The sequence below is a fragment of the Pundamilia nyererei genome, unplaced genomic scaffold (assembly GCF_000239375.1).
Source record: "Pundamilia nyererei isolate P.nyererei 1_Seehausen unplaced genomic scaffold, PunNye1.0 scaffold00003, whole genome shotgun sequence".
Taxonomy (NCBI): Eukaryota; Metazoa; Chordata; class Actinopteri; order Cichliformes; family Cichlidae; genus Pundamilia; species Pundamilia nyererei.
Window position 1 is genome coordinate 9,288,675 of NW_005187404.1, and position 23,567 is coordinate 9,312,241.

General features: G+C 42.8%; 3 protein-coding genes across 9 annotated transcripts in view; 2 read left to right on the forward strand and 1 right to left on the reverse strand.

The window, feature by feature from the left end:
• The window catches only part of scin (scinderin), a 30,117-nt gene extending 28,194 nt beyond the window's left edge, over positions 1-1,923 (forward strand). The window contains exons 14-16 of the mRNA XM_005720895.2: positions 773-850; positions 925-985; positions 1,218-1,923. Coding sequence (XP_005720952.1) covers positions 773-850; positions 925-985; positions 1,218-1,381 — 303 coding nt within the window. The 3' untranslated portion in view covers positions 1,382-1,923. The remainder of the gene's footprint in view (positions 1-772; positions 851-924; positions 986-1,217) is intronic.
• Positions 1,924-3,533: 1,610 nt separating this feature from the next.
• arl4ab (ADP-ribosylation factor-like 4ab) lies at positions 3,534-6,984 on the forward strand. 4 transcript variants are annotated; one of them, XM_005720896.1, is made up of 2 exons: positions 3,534-3,664; positions 4,646-6,984. In XM_005720896.1, exon 2 carries the CDS (start codon positions 4,723-4,725, stop codon positions 5,326-5,328), a length of 606 nt encoding a protein of 201 aa, XP_005720953.1. In that variant the 5' UTR covers positions 3,534-3,664; positions 4,646-4,722; the 3' UTR covers positions 5,329-6,984. The 4 variants fall into 4 exon arrangements, with proteins under 4 accessions (XP_005720953.1, XP_005720954.1, XP_005720955.1 ...); XM_005720897.1 differs by lacking the exon at positions 3,534-3,664 and adding an exon at positions 3,743-4,003; XM_005720898.1 differs by lacking the exon at positions 3,534-3,664 and adding an exon at positions 4,372-4,542.
• Positions 6,985-12,778: 5,794 nt separating this feature from the next.
• On the reverse strand, positions 12,779-23,054 carry anln (anillin, actin binding protein). 4 transcript variants are annotated; one of them, XM_013911241.1, is made up of 23 exons: positions 22,889-23,054; positions 21,376-21,526; positions 20,869-21,291; positions 19,853-20,175; positions 19,422-19,719; positions 19,032-19,198; positions 18,848-18,937; positions 18,653-18,761; positions 18,077-18,366; positions 17,864-17,997; positions 17,637-17,778; positions 17,416-17,551; positions 17,000-17,173; positions 16,708-16,834; positions 16,514-16,562; positions 16,340-16,393; positions 16,202-16,234; positions 16,092-16,110; positions 15,402-15,514; positions 14,927-15,013; positions 14,722-14,829; positions 14,373-14,545; positions 12,779-14,287 (listed from the first exon to the last, which is right to left on the reverse strand). In XM_013911241.1, the coding sequence occupies exons 1-23, from the start codon at positions 22,904-22,906 to the stop codon at positions 14,167-14,169; spliced, it is 3,339 nt and encodes a 1,112-aa protein (XP_013766695.1). In that variant the 5' UTR covers positions 22,907-23,054; the 3' UTR covers positions 12,779-14,166. The 4 variants fall into 4 exon arrangements, with proteins under 4 accessions (XP_013766695.1, XP_013766698.1, XP_013766703.1 ...); XM_013911244.1 differs by having other exon boundaries at positions 18,077-18,363; positions 19,422-19,722; XM_013911249.1 differs by having other exon boundaries at positions 19,422-19,722; positions 19,853-20,082; positions 22,889-23,053.
• Between the last annotated feature and the right edge of the window lie 513 nt (positions 23,055-23,567).

The window sequence follows — 23,567 nt, forward strand, 5'->3', positions numbered from 1 at the left end:
AATAATAATAATAATAATAATAATAATAATAATAATAATAATAATAATAATAATAATGGATTGCATTTATATAACCGAACCACGGTCGCCCCCAAATTATGTGCTTAACAAATTTATTAGACCGCTCATCATAAAAATGAGAAAACAAAAACCTGAATTTATATTATTTATCAGACTAATGACATTTTTTTTGTTTTGTTTGTATTACTTTTGCCACAGTTTCCCACAGATGTAACAAACTAAGTTGGAGGGACAGTTTTCTTTGCTTACTATCCAATCATTCCTAGTTGGAGGCTCACATTTGAACTATTTATGGGTCATGATTAGCGCCTCTGTGCTGTCTTTCAGTCCAGCTTTGCCCAGCCACTGGTAGGACTTCTGGATGTCAGTCACTTGTGTTAAATAGGCCCTTGACAGCATAAGACCCACATCATGTATAGCTGCTTCACCAGTAATTATGTGCTGTTATATTTTCCAGTCAGACAATCAGCACATTTGGTGTAGTGCATTTAAACAAACTGTAAGACCCGGATATCATTAAACACTCCTCTAAATAATAAATGCAGCCTTTATAACACAGGTTACAGTTATTCCCAGCACTTCAGTTACCTGTTACATTCCCCATGTGGTCAGGTGGGACAGTTGTGCTATAACACAGTCCCGTGTCATTAAAACCTACATTCTGAGCTTCTAATCCTCATTCAACTTTTGTCACATTGTGCTAAACACTGATCATTGAAATGTAGCTGAGTTTAAATGTTATTGTATGCAGATTGAAGAGGTTCCAGGAGATTTCACACAGGATGACTTAGCTGAAGATGACGTGATGCTGCTGGATGTCTGGGACCAGGTACTCAACTGTAGAACACGACAGACATCTTAGGACAAAGTGAACAACCCCTCACACGCACTCTTCTGTTGTAGGTGTTTGTCTGGATTGGAAAGGATGCAAACGAGGTGGAGAGAGCTGAATCTCTCAAATCTGGTGAGCTTTTGACTTTAGTCAGAATGTTATTAAGTAGCATGAGACAAACTATAGTAATATTCAAAGATCTTTGAATAATAAAGAGACTATTTGAACCTGTTCTGAAATACAATAGCTAACAGCTGATGGGAACCCTTAATTATATTATTTTTTAGATTTTTATCTACAAAATTCATCCTACAACAAACTTTTGTTTGAGGTTCCTGTCTGTGACTCACTGTCTCCTCTGCAGCCAAACAGTACATTGAGTCTGACCCAGGGGGGCGTGACAAGCTGACTCCTGTGGTGGTGGTGAAACAAGGCCATGAACCTCCCAACTTCACAGGCTGGTTCCTGGCCTGGGACCCTTCCTACTGGGACTCTATCACCAGGAGCGTGAAGTCTCTGAATGTTTAAAACATTCACATGATAAATCACCAGAACACAGAAATATTATCATCTTTATAATCAGCACAATTTAAATATATATCTACATGTGTACTGTCAGTGGTAGATTTCTTCCCTAAAGTTTGAATACAACAAGCCTCTAAACTTTAGAGGCTTGTTGTATTCAAAGCAGTCTGTATTAAAATCCTTTAATGGGAACAGTCCTGTATTCACTGCACGATAAGCTGCTTTCTCATACCAGCTGAAACAACTCAGCTTGCTTTGATAGTAATCAGTAATTAAAGGTTTTTATGGCGTGCATAATGTTACGAGTGTTTATGAAGTCTTGGCCAGCTGAGGGTTTCAAATGAAGCGATACTAGCTCTGCTCATCCCTGTTAGTACTCTTATTGCAGCATATTGGATTAACTGAAGGCTACTGTGTCATCTTCTAGTTCAGCAGTCCAGGGCATTATTCTCTGGAAGGATGTTCCTGATTTTGACAATATTGTGCAGCTGAAATAAAGCATGTAAACTTCAGAGCTATATAATAAAAGTAGATAATCAAATGTTGGAAGTTCCTGCGTTCTGTTCTTCTTTGGTCTGTTTTGACACATCCACGGTGCAGGCAGTGATACATAATGGTTTACACCTCCTGATGCATCATCATCTGCCAGGACACTGGAAAGTTTTCTTTGCCATCTGTTTTTGTATCGGTCCTTCTGAATCCCTTAAACTTACAAAAACAGCAGTTTTAAAAAATGCAAATGCATTGCTCTGAATATGTGTATTGGCTGCTCTGTGCTTGCAAGATGTGTACTGGGTAGCTTTATATTTACTGTGTGAATGAGAGTCATCCATTTCCTGTGAATTGTTACCACTTCTTACAACAGTTGAAACAAAAGCGTGGCAGACTCGGTGTATTTAGTCTTCTAGTTTCTCCATCCATGTATGCAAGTAGTCACAGTCTGAATGATACAATTCCACCACCAGAGGGTGAACACGAGGCCCGGTGTAGATGTTTGTATGCCCCCAGATGAATTTTACATTTCCAAGCACCAACTATGCCTATAATAATATAATTAAAAACATGTAATAAACAATATTTGGCCACGACATTCATATTGATCCAAAAGCACGTGCAATCTCAACCTCATCCACAGAGCAGAGTTGCTCATTTATGGGCTGGAGACAATATGATAAAAATTAAAATAAGCAATGTAGTTGTTTCTTTGTTTTTTAAATTGTATACATGGGGCTTAGCACTGGTGCTTCACAGCAAGAAGGTCCTACTGCACGAATCCACCATCTGTCTGGGTCCTTTCTGTGTGGAGTTTCCATGTTTTCACCCGGGGCCCGGTGACTTCTCTCCGGATACTCCCGCTTCCTCCCACAATCCAAAGACACGCGGTTAGAAGGATTATGTTAATTCGTAATTGCCCAGAGGTGTGAATGTGTCTGCCTCCCTGCGTCTAGCCCAGCGGCGGACTAACGACCTGTCCATGTGTATCCCGTCTATAATGTATTTTTAAACCCTTCAACATAATTTAGGCCACTGTGTGTGGAAAACTAACCTGAAAAACTGGCCTTCTTCCAAATAAATAAATAAAGAAATGCATAAAGAAACCTTTCGACCGACACGTGCTCTTTGATGCACAGTCCCGGGTTTGAGTGTAACCGCGAAGTGAGTCGCTAAATAAATAAATATATAAATAAATGACTTTAAATTAACAGTGTTACATAACTTTGGAAAAATTGAGGTTCATGATAATTAGACTATAAAGTGCATGGAATGAATCCCGAGTAACTCTGAAATAGTATAAACATTTAATATCACTAGTATCCATTACTACTACAAGTATTACTACAATCCCGTTTTGACGAATGTTCCCGTGGTGGGCGTACAACACGAGGGGAATCGTATAAATAGGCCACTGACGCTGGACTCGCAGCTCTTGTATGATTATAAGATTTTACACGAGGATGATGCATTATGGGGAAACCTAAAGCTATATAATTTCCTATTTCAAACCCTTCCAAACAACAGCACCCTTTGTATCGGTACGTTTAATGAGCCCTTCCCTTTTACGTGATTTGCTTCGAAGCCTGTGGAAGTCAGCCAAACCAAATATGCCGGCTGTGCTTTTATTTTGAAAAGCGAAAGCGGAAATGGTGGTGTTTATTCTAGTGGTCTTAGCGCCGCTGCGGAATGGAGAGGTAGTAGTAGTTGTAGGCGTCTGAGGAGGTGACAGCGGTGGGTGACCGAACCTGTGGACGCACTGCCAGCTGTGATGGGTTAACATCGTTTGTCGAGGTACGTTTCTTACGCTGCTACTGTGACGGATCCGTTCTTCTGTAGAAAACAGCGATAACAGCCGGGAAATCATATCCAACCCCAGAGACAGCTCAAATTAATTTCCCCTCAATGAAGCAAATTGCGTTGATGTCCGCCTGCTTTGTCATGTAACGCTAACCTAACGCTGCTTTATATGTAAACGTGCATAAAAGGCCCAAAGCGCTAAGACTGCTTTTTCCAACACTTGTTGGCTTTGCAAGCGAGTCAGGTCTGTAACACAGGACCCACAGCACTGCACGCCAGACTCCATTTGGATCGCTCACAAACTGACGCCGCTCCTCGGATAACAAGCTAAAGGTATTCGCAGTGTTTGATATAGATCGAGATGTTTCATCAATCTTGATTTGCCATATTTCAGTTCGGGCTAACTCTTAATACTAGGTTTTAATGAAGCGCTGGTGGCGCATCACTTATCGCCGTCTCCGTGTGTCTACCTTCAGTGAGCAGGGCGGGAGCGGCCGCTGCAAACCGGGCATAAAGTCATAGAAACGCAGTTTTCTTGTCGTCGGAAACGTGTTCATCAGCGACCTCGCGGGAGCCCAGTTCTTCAGCACATGTCGATTTGTTAGTAACGTAAGATTTATTTTAATTTATAGATTAGAAACGGACCTTTCGGCATAAAGAAGTCGGTTGCCAAGCAACACATTTTTAAAGCAACATGTCAGTGTGCTCAGTTTAAAAAACACAAAGGCCGGTTTTGATCTGTCCATGGAGGTGACGGATGGATTTGGGGGGAATTTAAAAGATCTCCTTCCCCGTTGTTTACGAGTCACACGTTGAAGTGCGCCCTGCTGTTTTATTCCGAGCTCAGTCCTCAGTGTCAGCATAATGTAAGGGTGTGTGGGTTTATTCACTTCCTGGGTGTTTGTGCCCTTGTAAAGTAACAGAGTGCTGTGTGTTTGCATGCCTTGACTCATGCATTTCTCCTCTACATTCTAGCTTTTGCTGCAGTTCTTTCACAACAAGATCAACCTCGGGAATATTTAGTGGCAACTTCTTTCGGTCTGTGTGCCAAGATGGGAAACGGACTGTCGGATCATCGCTCGCTGCTCCCCTGCCTCCCCTGCTTTCAGGCTCTTCACATTGTCATTCTAGGACTGGACTGTGCAGGCAAGACCACTGTGCTGTATCGCCTGCGTTTCAATGAGTTTGTGAACACTGTCCCGACCAAGGGATTCAACACAGAGAAGATCAAAGTGTCTCTTGGAGGCAGCCGTCGGACTGCGTCTTTCCACTTCTGGGACGTAGGCGGCCAGGAGAAGCTGCGGCCTCTGTGGCGCTCGTACACGCGCTGTGCTGATGGCATTGTGTTTGTGGTGGACTCGGTGGATGCCGAGCGCATCGAGGAAGCCAAGGCAGAGTTGCACAAAATCACACGGCTGGCAGAGAACCAGGGTGTGCCGGTCCTTGTGGTGGCTAACAAACAGGACCTGCGCAATTCTCTTAGTTTGCCTGAGATGGAGAGCATGTTGTCTCTAGGTGAGCTCAACACTGCCACACCCTGGCACCTTCAGCCTGCTTGTGCCATTATCGGCGAGGGGCTGCAGGAGGGACTGGAGAAGCTCCATGCCATGATCATGAAGAGGAGAAAGGTGCTGCGGCAGCAAAAGAGGAAGAGATGATGTGCTAGTAGAGGAACTACAAACTATGAGCAGAATCTAAAGCTGCACAAGTACGGCTGAATACAACACTGGGTTTAGCTGGAACAGTGATACCCATTCTGTCAGTTGCCCCTTTTTGTTTGGGTCTGTTCCTTCAACTGAAATGGCTTAAAGTTAGCCGGTGCTCCCACTGAGGACAGTGCAATGGATTCTGAATGCAAACAGTCATTCTAAAGTTAGTGCAGCAATACGCCGAACTCTCAAAGAAGGACAAAAAGCTTTTGTTGTGTTTATTTGTTGAAACATGCGCTGTACCAACTTAAAAACAATCAAATAAGTCTCGATCGTGTATATTCCACCAAAGCTCTGAAAGTTGACAACGACTCACTAAGTACAGAATCACTACTGACTCCTAGAAACAGCGTCACGTGTCACAATCGCTACAGTTGAATAGAAGCTATTTTTCAGAGGTGCGCCTGTGTTCCTGCTGACACGTCTCGATGACATGACAAGAGTACACTTACACTAATTGATTCTCATCATCTGGCTACTGTTTAAACATAACAGTAATCTGATTCTTCACTTGACAGCAGTGTCAAAAGACCAAAATGTGACTCATGTGAGTTGTTTTCTTAGCATGAGGCTGCTTTTCAATCAACTGCACCAAAAAAGGGCTTTATATACTCTCTGATATTAGTTTATATTACAAAATGTAGTCAATAATTGACGTTAGTGCTCAAATATTTAAAGCTAACAACTATAACTACTGTCATAAAAAACCACAGTGAGAAGTCAGAGTCACACTTGGAGTAAGATGACAATCAGTCAGCATTATACTTTTTGATATGCAAGTGTCATCTGCATTGCTGCTAAGATGTTCGTTTTCAGGTCACCAGCCACATTTCTTCATTTATTAAGTTCTTCAGGGTCATGTCTCCTTGTATTGCAGAACATAGACTGGACCCACATGCTTTACTTGCATTGTTGTAACGTCTAAGCCCGTCCTGTGATTACTGTGCCACTGTCAGTGCTGCTAACATTGGATAAAAACTGTGATGTTAAACGTCATCTGAGAATTTATTTTCATGTTCAGTGAGTAGTGATTGTTTCTTGTTTTTTTACTTCCTTTCATGTTTGGAATTTTTGTTGTAAGGCATTAATAATACACTTTTAAAAAGTAATGCTCAAGTACTTTTTTGGACATCGATTAACATGATCAGAGTGGAAGCGTCGAAGCGTTTGGGTGTATGTAACTGTCAGTGAGATAAAAGGCTGAGCAGTTCTTACTGATTGAGTTAAGGATTCGCAGCCACCGGCTTTTGCACGTCTCAGTGCTATGAACGCGAGCTTGTTCGCTTATTCAAAGGTAGCCTAACGAGGCTTTACAAGTTTACAATTTGGTAACTTTGTGGGGAAAACAGAAGCAAACTCGGTGTCACTGGTTCCAGCTGCACCACATGTGCTGTTGAAGGTAAACGTGTTATCGTGTGTCCTTGTGTGTAAGCAAATGGGTTGTGTAGCACCAAACTACAGGACTGCATCCAAAGTCGGGGTGCCCATGGATGACCGTGATGGACAATTATTTGCTATAAAACACGACTTTGATTCCACTTCTTCAAAGGAAGGGAATTGTACATCATGTGTTCAGTTATACTAATAAAAGTACATTTGTAAATCCGTTGGTTAAACAGGGCCGTTAAAAAGTGTTTTCTCCTTTCCTAATTTTTATTTTTTTGGCATGTTTGTCATACAAATCTTTCACACAAAGATGCCCCAAGTAAATACAAAATGTAGTGTTAAGGGATTATTTCATTTATTGAGGCTGGTGGGCTTACTTGCTTTTATTTGTTACTAAGGGAAAAGCTACCAACATGCACTGTGTGGAAAAATATTAGCCTAAACCTAATAACTGCTTGTGCCAGCTTTGAGAGCAGGAACTGCGATCAAGCATTTGAAATAATGTAATGAGTCTTTGGAACTACTGTGAAGGAGTTTTGGCCCACTTGTCTTTACAGAAGTGTTCAGTTGAGCCGTATTTGAGGATTGTTGAGCACGAACTGCTTTTCATGGTCATTCCAGAGCATCTGGATCAGTTTTAAGCTCATTTCAAAACATCCAAAACCTTGATGATGGTTTTCTTTGTACCATTTCGAGGTGGACTTGTTGGTTTGTCTTGGGTCACTGTCCTGCTGAATAATCCGAGTGCACTCAAGCTTCAGGGCATGAACTGAGCTGGGTTTTCTTGTAGAGCTAAATTCATGGTTCCATCAATTACAGTACGTTGGTCAGGTCCTGAAACAGCAAGGCACCTCTAGATCATCACACCACCACCACTACATCTGACTTTTAACTGGGTCACCCACTCCTTTGTGGATAACGGCTTTCACCATGGTTCAATGAAGTCCCAAAGACTCTGTTTCTAAACTGCTCCTGAGTGTCTTTAGCTCGAGGACATGCTGTCTTTTGCTTTATGGGATCTTTTAGCTACTTCATTTTATCAGACTTTGTGATTTCTTGGTTCATCAGGTCTGAGTGTAGCTTTTCAAAAACTCTGGTTAATCACAGTTCATTCATGGTTTAATAAGGGGCGGTAATTACTTTTTGCACACAGGGTTCAGATAGCTCTTTAATAAATGAAATAATTAAACTAATATTGTATTAACTTTGGATATCTTTGCCTAATATTATGAGTATAATATATATGTAAGTGTGACAAATATGTAAAATAAATAAGAAGTCAGGAAGGGGGCAAATACTTTTAAATAAAAGTAAAATAGAAAGTTGCTCTGAAGCACACGAAAGTCAAATATCTGTCCTGATAATCTGAAAGTGTTTTTATCTGAACTACGTGCTGGATGAACACAAAATTGTTAGTTGGCAGTTTGCAGAAATGGTCCTGCTATCTCTTCACTCGGTGCTAAACGGTTGGTTGGGTGGGGTCTTGTCGGCAGGCAGCCAGACTCTTCTCAGGAAACCGAAGCAAGGAAGGGAGTGGTTCCTCTTACATTATCACCGTATCCTGTTCTCAGCTCTGAAAACTGCAGTTTACACCGTTCACAGTTGGAGCTGACTGGGAATCAGATTAGAAGTCCACACAGCTTTCAAACGTCCCACCTCAACCCTGCACCCCTCTCCGCTGCTGAGTATACACCCCAACATGGATGGCCATGCTTTTAAAGTCTTTTTTTCTCAGCTGTTTAAAAGACTGGAGGAACGGCTATGAAAGATATGCTGCTAGCCACTGGTGCTGCTACTGTGACCCCTGAGTTAGCTCAAACTCACATTAGCTGACCTGAAAGTGATTCAAAACACTGTAATGGTTGGAGACCAGTATGCCCTCAGTAACAGTCATCCTCCAGTGTCCTTAGCAGGCAGCCGACTGGAGTAGATACAAGTAGAAAAGTGGTGGCGTCTCTCAACCTCATTTTGACCTCATGTCTAAACACACACGTAGAACCTGATAGAGAAGCTGCAGCCAACAGTGTGTCTTCACTAATCCATCATTAATGAAACTCCAGGACCAAGAAGCCCAGGACTGGTATGATTATGTAGAAACAAATGACACCTTCAGTAGTGTTTTACTGCCGGCGGTCACCCTCCAGCCAAAGGGAAAAGGCAGTCTTGACCTGGCACGCCGCTCTACTTTGTGTAATGGAAAATACACAGGGGTGCTGGGCAGATACTGCTGTGGAGGAAGGAAACTGCAGATGCTTGAATGACAGCCTACCGACTGTGTTTAAAGTGGACATGACATGTAAAAAGGCTCATTTACAGCACAGAGCCCTGCTCTAAAAACTGTCACAGACTTAACTCTGTGAAGCTGGAGAAGTTCTTAGAACATGTTTAGCACCACCATGTGGCAGAAGAAGAACATGACATGATATGTGTCTTATACACCCAAAGAGTATGGTATTAATACACTAATGCAGTCACTCTTCATGTAGATTTAAGTTTACACAGCCCACCATGGATCGCAAGAGTTTTAAAAGCTCATCTATTCTCCTGGTTTACACACTCTAAGTATTTGTGTTCTCTTCGGTCAGCAGTGGGTTTTGCCTCTGAACTCTATCATAAACACCATTTTTACCCAGTTTCTGTCATATTGTAAAATCATAAACACTGGCCTTAACTGAGGCAAGTGAGGCCGGGAGTTCTTTAGCTGATGTTCAGGGTCCTTTTGTGACCTCCCAGATAAGTCGTCAGTGCACTCTTCGAGAAACTTTGGTAGGCTTAACAATGTTTCCTGTTTCCTCTATTTGTAAATAATGGCTTTAGGTATGATTTTACTCCACTGCCGGTGTGTTCGGGATCATCGGCATGCTGAATAATAAAGCTGTTTCCAATTAAATGGCTTCCAGATGGTACTGCGTGATATCTGACTGTACTCTGCTGCTTTCCCAACACCATTTGCTGAAATGTAGTAGAACAAAGAACACACACCAAGAATACTTATTCAGCGTTTTTCAATAAGTAATCTTAATAAAGAAGACTGTTGCTACCTCAAAGCACATTGTGTACTGTCGGTCCTGCGTACAACAACATTCAGTATATAGTATTTACTGTTATTTACACTTAGCTAGATTAATGCGATGGTGCTGTGTTTATTATGTTGCTCTCTTTTCTTTCTCTCAACAGGTGATCCAGGACATTTGTATATTTCTCACTGTCCCTCTTCCTTCTGTTTTTCTTTTCCTTCATCTTTCTCTCTCCCTTTCCTATCCCCCAGCCATGTCTGTCCCGTCTGTAACAACTGAAAATTAAATTAAATTAAATTAATAATAACAAAAAAGTTGATTAAACGGACCAATATGGCAAGGCCGTGATGATCCACTTGGTAAAGTAAATCCATTGGGTATGTTTGTGGGCCTTCAGACATCAATTCTGACGGCTAAAGAACCAAATGAGACAGGCAGAAAAAAGGAGACTGCATTTTTTTAACTGCAATTACACCAGTAAAAAATACCTTTTTCTATTCTTAGAACCGTCTTAGGGACATGGTCAAATGTCTTCTCCAAGTCCACAAAACAGACGTAGACTGGAGGGTCAAACTGTCACCACACTCGAATATAGAATAAAGAGCTGGTCCGGTGATCTGCAACCAAGATCAACATCACACTGATGCAACTGAATCAGAGATTCAACTTCCCATCACCGAGTAGATACTCACGAAATCAAAGGACCGGTGAGAAAATGTGATGCTTCCAGCTAGCTTTGAACCAGAACTCTGAATTTAACTTACTGTATCCCAAGTTGTATGTTCAGCATTACTTACTATGGTGATTTAACCAGATTTTAAAAAGAGCCACTTTTGTGACACACAAAACTGACTTGTCCCATTTTTCATGTGCCACCACGCTGCCTCCAGCCAGCTCAGCTCAGCAACAGTGAAGCAATTGGGGCAGATTCATTTCGCTCTGTGGCTGACACACTTCGTACTTACAGCTTTATAGTGCAGCTCAGGCAGAGGAAATGTTTTTTCTAGACAGTATAAAGGGGGCAAAACTGTTTTCAGTTCAACTTCACAGTGTTGCCTTCCTGCTTTTGGAGCTACTTCAACCATATATTCCAACATCACACTATTTAGAAAATGTGCTCCATCATTCTAACTACACGGCTCACCACTAACACGTGAGACTTAGCTTTCATGCTGCCTTCTTTACTGCCACAGAGAGTAGGTTCCTGGCACTGTACAGGAATGGCGTGCTACACTGGGTATTCAGTGCCAGTAACTGTTTTACTAGTCTAGCCCACTTGAAGTCACACAGAGATATGCCCCATTAAATAAGAGGTTTGACTCCCCCTGTCCTCGACTGCTGACCCACAAGGCAGGATATTGTCCACAGGGTCATAAATTTCCCTCGGTGTCGCCTGCTCTGGCTCCTGGAAGACAGTTGACTGTGGCTGCTGGTGTCTGTAGCTTGAATGTCTGAGAACAGAATCACCAAGTACCAGAGTTTGATTCCCAGCAGGTGTGTCACCGAGCGGAGGAAGACAGACACATGTGGGTGGTGAATGGGAGAATAGTCTATGTTGATTATTATAAAGGAATATCTGCATCTTTTGTTAGGCCAGCAGTTTGATTGCTTATTGTGTCAATTAATATCTGCACTATTTACATGACGAGACATCACGATTATTTAGGTAATAGTATATAGTGCATATAATGCTGTGGGTTCTCTGAAGGACAAAGTGACACATCAGAGGAAGTTTTACTCCCAGATATAACTCAGCTGCATGCCTTAAAGCTAATAACGCCCTCAAAGCCTTTAGTGAAGCCAGAGTTCTGCAGTGAGCAACGGACTAGAAATCCATATTGTCCCATATTAGCAAATAAAGGCAAAGCTTGATTAAAAATTTCTAGCCTTTAAAGACATGTTTAATAAAACAATTAAAAATGTAGTTTTGAGCAATTTAGTAACTAAATCTGAGAGCTGGGATAGACTCCAGCTCCAGCAAAGGACAAGCAGAAGCGACTGGATGGATTTAGTAACTATTGCACATAGAACATAACCTAAGCACAATAAGCACCACAGGCCGTGCCAGTGCAGCAGCGGTAGGGGGCGAGGGTTGGGTCATGCTAAAATAGTCTATCGTGCTAAAATAGAAACTAAATGTGAGCTACTTCTATTTCTGGGTGGTATTTATATTGATGCTTTTCTACTTAGCCTTTTCCATAATAAGCATCTATGGAAAAGGCTAAGAAAACTAATATTGTTCAGCATGAACACATTTTATATGGACTGCTCAAATTTAGCCTGATGAATGTTTCTTTGATTGGTCAGAGGCCCTGTTGGTGGTCAGTGGGGCTCTGGCAGTGCTCATCCTGTTCCTCCTTGCACAAAGGAGCACATACTGCTCCTGTTTAAATACCTCAGGACACATTGTAAGGTATTTGACCGCCCGGGGCTCCTGAGCTGGAACATCATTAAATCTACGATGGTAGATTTAATGATGTTCCAGCTGCAGCAGCTGTCTTAATGTGTCAGGTTACAAAAGCAGAGAGGTGCACGATCTAGACCAGCCAACTGCCAAAGCTGTCTTTATAGGTCACACTTGCTGATGATCAGGTAATCAAGTGCATTTTGTTAGCAACACATGGCTGTTACTCTGAAATCTCATGTAAGCCATTAAAGATGTACTTCGGTATTTATGTGGTTGCAGAGTCCTGTGGAAACTTTATTTTCACGACAGAACTGTTTATCTCAGTGAGGTCACTTGTTTCCTGCATCATCGCTGTGTAACCTCTTTGCCGTTTATCACAAACACATGATTGCACTTCTTGCTGCCGAGAAGGCCCAACCAGTGATTCAGTTTAGGAACTGACTTTATCCAATAAGGTTTGGAGCTTTTATTCTCCAATAAAGGAAATCATCATTTAAATCTGCATTTTGTATTTACTGGAGTTCTTTTTCTATTAAACTTAGTTTGAGAATCTGAAACAAGCATGACAACTGTGGAAAACCCCAAGAAATCAGAAAGGGGCAAATACTCTTTTTAATGCACCAAATTGCAAAAAGGTAAAAAAAGCACCGTTTTCATTCAATATAATTACACAGCAACATGTAAAACAGCCCGTCCATTCTTTTTTTAATAAAGCTTCTAGCGTACATTGTTAAACAGCCACATTTACCAAATCAGTGTAAAAGGATGGAACAAGAGATAACTAGATAATGATGCATGGAGACCATTTTCAGGTTGCATTTATCAACATTTGCTTTTAAAAAAGTGCTTTTATTGAAAATGTTATTTATTTGCAGGTCACTAGACTATTTTATTTACTCTGCATTGTCTAACAGGTACCTAAGAGGTAAACGTGCACTCTGTAGTTTGCTGTTACACCTGAGACTCATTAACATGTATATAAAATGACATTTGAAAAAGGTGGCTGCTGATGCTGCCCCCAGCTTCCTGGTAGATACACGGGTGGCATCAATTTTAAAATCATCAAGTTACTGTCACAAGTGAAGTGACCTCAACCTCCCCCCCCCCTCCACGTCGCTGCGATTCAAACTACACTAGTTATACCGATCGTATAAACTCCTACGTCACTGTGTTCATATGCATGTCCATGCTGCCTGCCCACCTGCCAGGGTGACAAGCTCTCATCAGCCTTTTACAGCTGAGGGGTCAAAGCTGTCACCTAAATTAACCCCCCCCCTCAATTTCTTTGTGTAGATGAGCCATGTGTTATATCTGACAGAAGCTTTACATTTGAATTAAAAATAAGAAAACTGAAACATGGAAGCACAGTGGTTAAACACTGCTGCATCACACTGGTGTCTGGAGCTCTTTGTGGAGCTGACATGTTCTACCTGTGCCTGCCTGGTTCTCTCTTCCACAGACATGCACAGTAGGTTAAGACAGGCAGCTGGGACATGGGCAGCATGCTGGTTATGCAGACTCAGGCTTCAGAGCAGGATATGTAACAGATCGGCTCCCCAGTTATCTCCATTGAACATAATACTTTTTTGGGGGAGGGGGTTATAAAGCATGGACACATGTACACACTCACTCGCGCACACACGTATATATTTAGAGACAGAGGAATTTGAACACCACGCACATTCAAATTTCAACACTGAAACCAAAAGTTTTAAAGCCATGCAGCATGTGCATATTAAATATTAGCATTAACGTAAAAACGTGGCAACATCAGCCAAAGCACATCAAACCAGGCTTATGCATCAGATATATAAAAAGCCAACACCCACGTCAATGCAGAAAAACCTGTTCTAGCATGTGTCGGATGTTTATTTCACCTCCTGTGATCAATGATCCTACTCAAATATCCAACTGGTATGATAGTATATTGCACTTAGTAAGCCATGCATCATCAGCAGTCCAAAGAATACAAAGGGATTAGTTGGGCAGCGGTCTGTTACAGGCATCTGGCTGCCACATCCGCAGGTCCACCAGAATCTGGTTCAGCTTCTTCATCCACAGATTTCTCTCCTCCTTGGTGTCAGCACTCAACCAATTTCTGCACAGGAAAACAAGCAGAGTATGTTGACTGTCATCAAGCCACGCTTCAGGAGTAAGTACCTGTCCATATGGTGGAAACGTACCTAGTGACACACGTGGTGTTCTGGCACTGGCTGACAAGCGTTTCTCTGTCATCGTCTCTCCGTGGTCTGATGGTGATGAGCTCAAACGTGCTGGGTCGGGCACAGAACTCTCTGCTGGCTGGCTCCACTGCCTTACTTGTGCAGTTGGACAGATTGATGCGACCAATGGGATTCTACGAGATGTAGAACAACCCTGTTCAGTCTTTGCTTACATTTTATTCTTTAAACTTTGGCACCGTCTATTTAATGTTTTTCAGTTGTTACTGCAGGTTTAGAGCAGTCACATATTAGTCAGCACGTGAATGTAGAGTAACAGACAAACTTGCTTGCTGGCTCGCAGCATTGTTACCTTTCTCTTTTCATCGTCTGGGTAAGTCCAGTAGGAGATGCAGTATCCTGACAGGACGCACCATCGTCTGTGCCAAGCTCCAAACCCACTAACATCTTCAAACATCGTCTGTGGTAAGAAAAAACAAAGACAGATGATTGGACTTCAAGAATAGTTGTAGCAGCAGCACATTAAGGCCAGTATCAGCCTCATGAGCCATACTCACCAGGAAGCCCCTTTCCTCCACCTTTGAGCCCACTTCACAGTGCATCTTAAGGTAGATGTGGCCCTCCAAAGGGCACAGGAATGGCACCTATGACCCAGAGCAGGCAGACTGAATGGAAGGCTAACACTTCATACAGCACTATGCAAAAGTCATGAGCCACTGCACATCTCTTTATATTTTACTGGGAAAATAAGAAATGACAATCATTCGATTTCAGTACATGTGGGAGAAAAACAGTGGTGCAGTCTACAGGTGAATATGGACATGGAAACACTGTGTGTGTGTGTGTGTGTGTGTGTGTGTGTGTGTGTGTGTGTGTGTGTGTGTGTGTGTGTGTGTGTGTGTCATGGTTAATACTTAATTACAGGCTGACATAATTACTGAGTTTACAGATGCATGAGGATGTTACTGCCATGGTTGTAACAGTGTGAATGGAGACGGATATACATGGACTATGAACTCGGGGCTTTCATACCTTCTCCAAAGGAAACTGGGTCTTCCCAATTGAAGCCAGGGTGAGCTTGTATGCTCCAATCAGAGCAAAGTTACTGGTGCGAACCGCATTGGGGCCTCCAGGACTGGCCACAACTGCAACAACATACATTATGCTTAATAATGACAAGTGACACAGGGGGAAAGTACTGAACACATGCAAAAAGGCATGGACACACCCCCAGACATCTGCCAGTAATTAGAAACCCTGCTACTGGGTGCAAATGCGTCTCAGCTGGTTCCTATAAAAAGGTGCCTCATTACTGACATCTAGTGAGAATTTCATGTCAAAAGAATCTTTAGAAATATATTGACTTGAAAACACTGGTGATGTGTACCCACTCTGGCTCATTTGTTTTTGTCAGACATGCATTATAGCTAAACATCTGCATTTGGTTTTGCTCAGATACAACTTTCCACACAAAAGCTGTCACACTGTGACTAAAGACGTCACCTGGAAGAGTATTGAAATGTTTCTCCTGTTTAAAACGGCCCAAATGAACAGAATCCACAGAGTGAGAACAACATCACTGATTCATCCAGTACCTCTATCTGACCTAATAAAGCTCATTTCTCCTTGAAGCTTATATTGAGACCATCACTCTGTATCTTTTACACTTTGTTACATAATAGTCTTCACAGCACAGTTTGTATAAACCTTAGTGTCACATACCTGGTGTCTGTGTCGTCTTCTGCAGGAGAAGAATAAATGAATTAACATGTGGAAAAAAGGAGCTTTTTTCTCATTTTTCCTTTAAAGTTTTAGTTTTTTTAAATACTTACAGTGATGGCAAGGAACTTCTTTGGAGTGATAGCCTAGGAAGATGAAGAAATATTACATTTGTTTTAAAGAGTAAAGTGAGAACAGCCACACACATATCCCAACAGCAAACAACAAAAGTAAAATAAAACAGGAATTACCTTCGACTTGTTGGTTTTCTTCTTCTTGTCACTGCAGATTTCCCGTTTCTGCACCTGAAAGGGAACAGCACTGTGCACCATCAGTAACACTGCAAAACAGAAACTTACAGAAGACTATGAACAGACGGTGTCACAGAAATACAGCGTTAGTACTTGCAGAACGAGGACACGTACCAGACAGTATACTTCTAGACTGATGTCAAAGCCACTGTCAACGTCAGATCTGAAAGTCAAAGATTCTCCTCAGCAATCAGTAAATAAATTAAGTTTAGTTAATAGTGTTTAACAACAGAGGTGCTGAAATGATGAGTGACCACAGCGGTGTGACTGAAGGCCAACAGTGCCTCCACTAACTGCTTCTGACTCACATAGTGAACTTGGTGGGGAAGGTGAGGGTGTCGCCACTCAGGCCACGGTGTGTCGTGGCTAAAGGCGTGGCCACAATGTTCTCTGCTCCCGCCCTGATCATGATGAAAAATGAATGTTTGGTAGACTCTGAAATAATGGAAACAAACAGCATGACAACATTAGTGTGAAATTGTGGGATTTCACTCTGACTGAAGATTCTTAAAACTGACAAATAACAGTTCAATAAAAGCACTCATTTGAGATGTGGTCTAATGGAGAACATGGAGAACTGTAGAGTTATGGATCGTGTACCTGGTTTATTGGCAGTGGAACAGACAAAGTCTGCCTTGAGAGGCAGGCGTAGCTCCTGCAGGGTGATGCAGCCTTTGGAGGCCATCGGCTGCGGGGCTGCAGGCCCCTCTTTCCTTCCTCCTGGATTTCCTTTCAGCTGCTCCAGCTCCACCTTCAGTGCTTCTCTCTTTTCGCCTGAGGCCATCAAACGTAAACAAAGTCATATCTTTGGGCCAAACCATGTCCCTCGTTAACCTTCTAAACACCGACATGTGGAACTCCAACATCGACACAGGGAAGGTCTGTGCACATTTTATACAGGAAACTAAATATTAGCACTATGTGTATTTTTATTTGTGTTCCTTTACTCAAGACTCTGTGATCGTGCTATGTGAACAACCTTGAGCTGACTAAGGAAACATTAGAGATGTGCTTACTTGCCACCAGCAGCAGCCTCTCTGCCTCAGCCTCCACCTGCGAGCCTTTCCCGTGTTCTTCATCTGTGCAGCAGTTGAGTGCCTGGCTGGCTTGATAGATAACCGTCTGCTGCAGGTTGATTTCATTTGTCAGAATCTACACAAAAGGTAGATTTGTGTGTAAGATCAGACTGTAGTTTATTACCAGTTGAAATCCTGTATGGAACAAGTTTAATGTAAACCTTTATCTTCTGTTTGACACTGAACAGGCTGGATGCTCGGGGCTCCTCGGCTCTCTTAGAAACGTCTTCTTTTCTCACAATAACCTGCTTCACACTGGGCCTCTCGGTGTTCTTCACCCTGGTTGACCTGTATGCATCGATACTTGCACACAGCAACAAACATTCAGTGAGACGGTGAAAACAGACGGCTCTGAAGCATCTCGGCACTGCACGGAGGAAACGCTTACCTGTAGGGAAGCTTGTGGTCCTCACTTGAGACACTTGCACCATCTCCATCTGAGGAGGTCTGGAAGCTTTTGGCTATGGCGACATCGTCGGGAGTTGTGCTCTTCATAATGAAAGAGTTGGCTGGAGTGGATGTCTGCACAAGTCATGAAGAAAATATTATCACCGAACAATTACCGCTGCATTTCCATGGACGAGGACTCGTCGGTGCTTACCATCATTCTCTTTTCTGGACTGTTTACCACAGCGGCCACAGTCTCTGCCAGTGGAGTGAGGAGGGACATCGAGGAGATGTTTAAAGCATCTTCCTCATCACCGCTGGGATCTTCACTCTGTTCTAGATCTCCAAACAGCTCGTTGATGACGGTAGAATTGACAGACTGGTCCACGTTTTCTTCTCTTTTCTCCTCTGGGGTCTCTTCAGTCAACTTATCTGTAGTGTGAACAGCCACTTTCAGGGGGCTGGAGGTCAACACTGGAGGGGAGCTCATCAGCTGACGACCTGCTGTTTATTTAAACCCATGTTAGAAGTCTTGAGATTGTCATCAGGAAGTATGGTTTGTTTTGTTGTGTAGAGCTGTACCAACACCCTAAACTCAAAATCTGAAGTTAAACTGAATCACTGCTGAGGGTCCAACAGAACCACCGATGGTGACAAACACACAGCAGTCATTGCACTGTGACTAAAAACAATATGTCACATTATAATCTGCCCGACACCAGATAACTGAGAGCTTCACTTTGCCAGTAGTCCGAGTACTCGGGCTCTGTTCGGGACTGTCATGCAATACCTGAAGGAGCGCACTCGCCGCGTGCGTCAGATTTCTTACATGGTGCAGGGAATTCATCCGGCGGCTCAGATGAGATCACTTCTCTCTCAACAGGCTTTACGACCTCTTCCTGAAAAGTACGTCATTTGAAAAATTCACTGGGGTGAATGCTGGGAGACTTTATTTACTCTGTGTGCCTGATGCTTCCTGTCCAACCTTAGTGTCCGCTCCTCCTTCTTTGTCCTTCCACATTTTGCTCCTCTGCTGGAAGCGACTGCAAATTTGAGCCAGCTCACTCTCACGCTCCTGAAACGAGCAGGCTTGATATTAGAATGTGCCATTCTGCTATTCGGATAAGGGGGAAAACATAACTGCAGCACCAAGAATGACATCAACCTACCAGTTTCTGCCTCATAGTGATGTCAGCGGTGGTTGTGTTTGTAGCCTGGGCAGCTCTGAGTCTCTCCTGTACCGACCTGGTGTTTGGACTCACAGAGGCAGCGCTGGTCTGTACTCCGACTCGAGCAGGTGAGCTCTGGTTGATGCGCTCCCGCAAAGATTTCACTCCTATTTGAGATGGTAAAAATCACTAACTTGTGGAGGATAGAATCAACTAATGGGTCTGTGTCAACACTGATTTGAGCAGACAATTAAATGACAATGTAGGAAGGTGCCCCTGGTACACAAGTGAATAGAACCGGCTGATGTGCTAAGAAACTGGCCATATCAAAACATGCAGACACTGCCACTGAGCAATTTTCATCATAACCAGCTTTCCAGTCCAACTCACCAAAAGCTCCTGTAGTAACCTTTTCCCTCGAGGCTGGAAGGTCAGATGAGCTGGGCTTGGCACAAAGCTCCAGCTTCTGGGGGCTGCAGGAGACATTTGGGCCTTTGGACAGGGCCTGATGTTTTTGGGGACTTTGAAGCGCTGACATGGAGGAGCTGGCCTTCTGCTGACTAGATAAGAGGGCCGGTTCCTCAACCGAGGTCTTCTGATGAATAGAGGACACTGTAGCGCCCTGGTTGGAGCACTTCTGAGGACTGGATACCAAGTCGGCTTTTTGAAGGCTTGGAGAAAACGCAGCCTGCTGAAAAATAAACAGATGGAAAGCCAGTTTATTTATACAGGAGATATATTTCTAGTGACCCAGGAAACCTTGCAGGAAAAGCTAAAATTTGAATAGTGAAGCGATTATGCACAAGATAAAAAATGAATACCTGTTTGGAGATGCCCGTGCACTTGCTCCTCACGGTTGAACTGGTCACCGAAACGCTGGGTTTAGTGCTGGAAGCCGCAGCACCTCTGACTGTAAATCTGGGACTAGACGAAGCAGCGAGCGTCTCCTTTGCTTTCTCTTTGGGGGTTTGAGCATGGCTGAGATCATCCTCCCAGGAACCGATGGTTGCAGCCAGGTTGGCCAGTCTGCCTCTCCTCCCAAGGGAAATTTCTGAGGAGACAGAGGGACTGGCAGCTGGTTGGGCATCAAACGGTCTCTTTATCGTGGATACAGGAATACAGTCTGAAGGTACATCACAAGCATCTGAAAAGGGAGAAACTATTTCACTTTTACACGTTTATTCACACGTAAAAAACAGACGTTATCTGGAATTTCAGGATTAGAGCTCATCTGAGGACGAAGATGGAACATCTGTTTTTCTGAATGCTTCTTGGTGTCATAAACTGTAACTGTAACCAAAAGAATCACGTATAAGAGAGCCAACAGTGTGTTAGATAGTTCTACATTACATATAAGAGGGATTTCTTTCAAATAGACAGCATCAGAAAGCATTTCAACCTCCTGTTGTCTGCTTGTAGAAGTGGGAATCACCAGACAACACAATACCTGACCTATGATACGATATTACTGCCATTATCACATTTTTAAAACCAGATTACACACAGTCACTAAAACCTGCCATAAGACCGACTCACTGTACCATCAGTCTGACACTCAGCACGATCTGTTTCTGAAACTACAGCAACTGTGAGAAATGATCAAAAATCCCACATCTGGGACTTTCTACATAGACAGAAATTCACACACATTTCTTGGTTGAGCCGATTTCATGTAGATTCCCTCAGCTGCTGTTATCTCAGGATGGAGATCTTTTGTCTCAGACTAATTTTTATTTATTTCTGATCATTTTGTCCCCCCCCCCTCCTGAAGTCCTGTTAATAACTTCCTGTAAATTTAAACTCATTCTATGTAAATTAAACAGCAGGAAACTGTTACCGTCGGTGTTCCAGCACTTCCTCTGCTCTGCCAGGTTTTTTAAGCGTGATTTCATGCCAGCAGCAGATGGAGCTGGATCCTCTGTGTTACTCTGAGGAGCTGGATCGGCGGCTCCTATCTGTGCTTCTGTTCTGCTTGGAGGAACAAGAGCAGTGCAGACAGCCACCTTGTCGGGTTCTGGGCGTTCCGCTTTCAGCTGCACTGCCTGAGACTGCAGAACAGGCTTTCCTGAAGTCTTCTCCGAGGAGGAGAAAGGCCGGATGCTGGCTGGACCCACCGGGGGCTTTTTGTCTGTGGGAGGATCTGAGAGAAGAGGAGCTTGTGGCATCACCGGCTCCTGGTTCTCTTCATCAGCTGCAGGTTGGACATTTTCTCCAGAGCACTTGCGCTTCGAGGGAGATGGCTTTGTGGACGTCTGGGGCACTGAAAACAATAAAGAGATTTAAGCAAACACAAGACAGCTGCAGCTCAGAGGTTAAAGTGCCAAAACACTAAAGGGGCTCATACCTTTATCAATAAGAGACTCGCTGATCACAATGTTTGTGTCAGTCAGTGGCTCTCGAGGCCTTTTCACCACCTGTCTGTTCGCTGCATTGGTTCTTTCTGCGAGTTTCTTCTGGAGGTTCTCTCTGCGAGCTCGAGTTCGCTCCAACAGTTTCTAGTTTGGTAGAGTTGGGTTGTTAATAAAACATCACCTCTGTAGTGTTCAACTGCTTTAGTGAAACAGAGTCAAGCTAAATTACAAACTAAAGCCAGGTGCACAGAGGGATTTATGGCAACGCTGCTGCATCTAAAGGGATGACGCCGCTCACAGATACAGTTTCTGCATCAAAGATCATTTACAAGTGTTTAATAGTCTCCTATAGCTTTGGGCTCTCACTGTTCTCTTTGACTACTGTTACAAATATTTCCCTCACTGTCAGATTCTAATGTTTCTTAGTTTTAGCTGTCAGAGCTGATAACTCCTGAAACATGTGAACGCATCCAAAGAAACACGAAGTAACCAAAGATAATAAGAACGTGTTTGCTTTCCCTCGTGTTTCTAACACTGCGCTTACATTTCTCCTGTTTGTTTCATTCTGCTGTCTTACTAGTCATATTTTAATTGCTGCATATTTAACGGGAATGCACCCATAACCTCGTTGTCCATGAACAATTGCACTAAAGGCCTAATTCTAGTCTGCTGTGCAAGTCCCGACACGTACGACACCCTACATCAGCTCTGCAGGCGCTGACGAAAAGCATTGCTGAAGAATGACGCACGCTCCTGTACGCCTGCGGTTTAAACTCTAATGACATCAGACCTGATTCATGTCGGTTAGTTAGCTGGCAGCACCGACATGAGTGAAAATAACAGAAAAGAAAGAAACTGACGCCCAACAGGTCCGACTGCTGGACGCAGCTACGGACACTCAGCGAGTTTAACGACCTCCTAAGACCCGAACTCTTCCTCGGCAGCATTTTTAATTTCACTTTGATATTTGGTCACATTGGGGCCCGATGAATGTAAAAACAAAGAATTACCAGATTTTTTTAACCTTACTTTTGTTTTTAAGAAAAATGAGAGCCACATGAGGATATTCGTTTAAAGTTTTGATAGAACAGTAGCAGCATAATGTCCTCGTAAGTGGATATCAGGCCCTTGTAGCGCAAAATTGAGTATTTTGGTCTAAATAACCCAAAATGTGATGTCCACAGAAGGTTAAGGAGCGCTTAAATATAACGATCATTCAGGAGCGAAATACTTGTTAACTTGTTCCAGCCACATACATACTGACATTAAAATGAGATACTTCTGTGGCTCATGTAGTCGTTTTGACCAAAGAAACACGTGACATGTTTTCTTCAGCCGTGTTAAAAACGTCAACGTCTAAAGCTAATAACAAACAAGCTAATGCCCCGTGCTCTCTGAGCACTACCATTATAACATTTGGTTTCTACGTTAGCTGTGCACTATCCAGTCACTTTAACGCAGCTTCTTCCGTTGTTGGCTGATTAGTAAAGTTTTCCTGTGACTCACCTCAGTAAACGGATCCATTCTGGTTACTTTCTAACAACTCGACTGCAGTTTGAAGTAAAACTTCTACAACTGCGCGACTCCAGCTTCTCTCTTTGTACCAAACAGCTTCTGTTCAAATTTGAATTTCGGCGCTGTGACTACTGCGCAGACTCCACATCTTCAACGGACCACTTAGAGCCAATCAAAATCACCGAGAGGGGTCGTGACCGGTGTTGTGCCAAAGAATGACTTCCGGTGTTTCGGTGTGTTTTTTATGTTTGCTCAGATTACAAAATAATCTGCAGTCAGCAGGGTTTACGAAGGTGTTACATATAAAATAAAGAAATGGCCTGTTTTGCGGGTATCTTTACGACTCGGCGTTATTTTACATACTGTGTTCTACATTATATTTGATTCAGCCTTTTTGACCACTTAAAATATTCTGAAATTATTGTTATGTAAATTTTTGTTTTATGTTTTTGCAATTTTTGCTGCCCTCTTGGTCCGATCTCTTTTGGAAAATAAATCTTTTCATGTCAATGAGTTGAATGTAAATATATACATTCATTAATAACATAAAAGTTGCTTTGCAAAAAAAAACTGATTGCAGTTTCTACCTGTGACAAAAATATTGTTTCTGGCTTTAAACATTTGTAATTTACGATCGTTTAAATGTCGCCAATCAAAATTTTGGAAAATG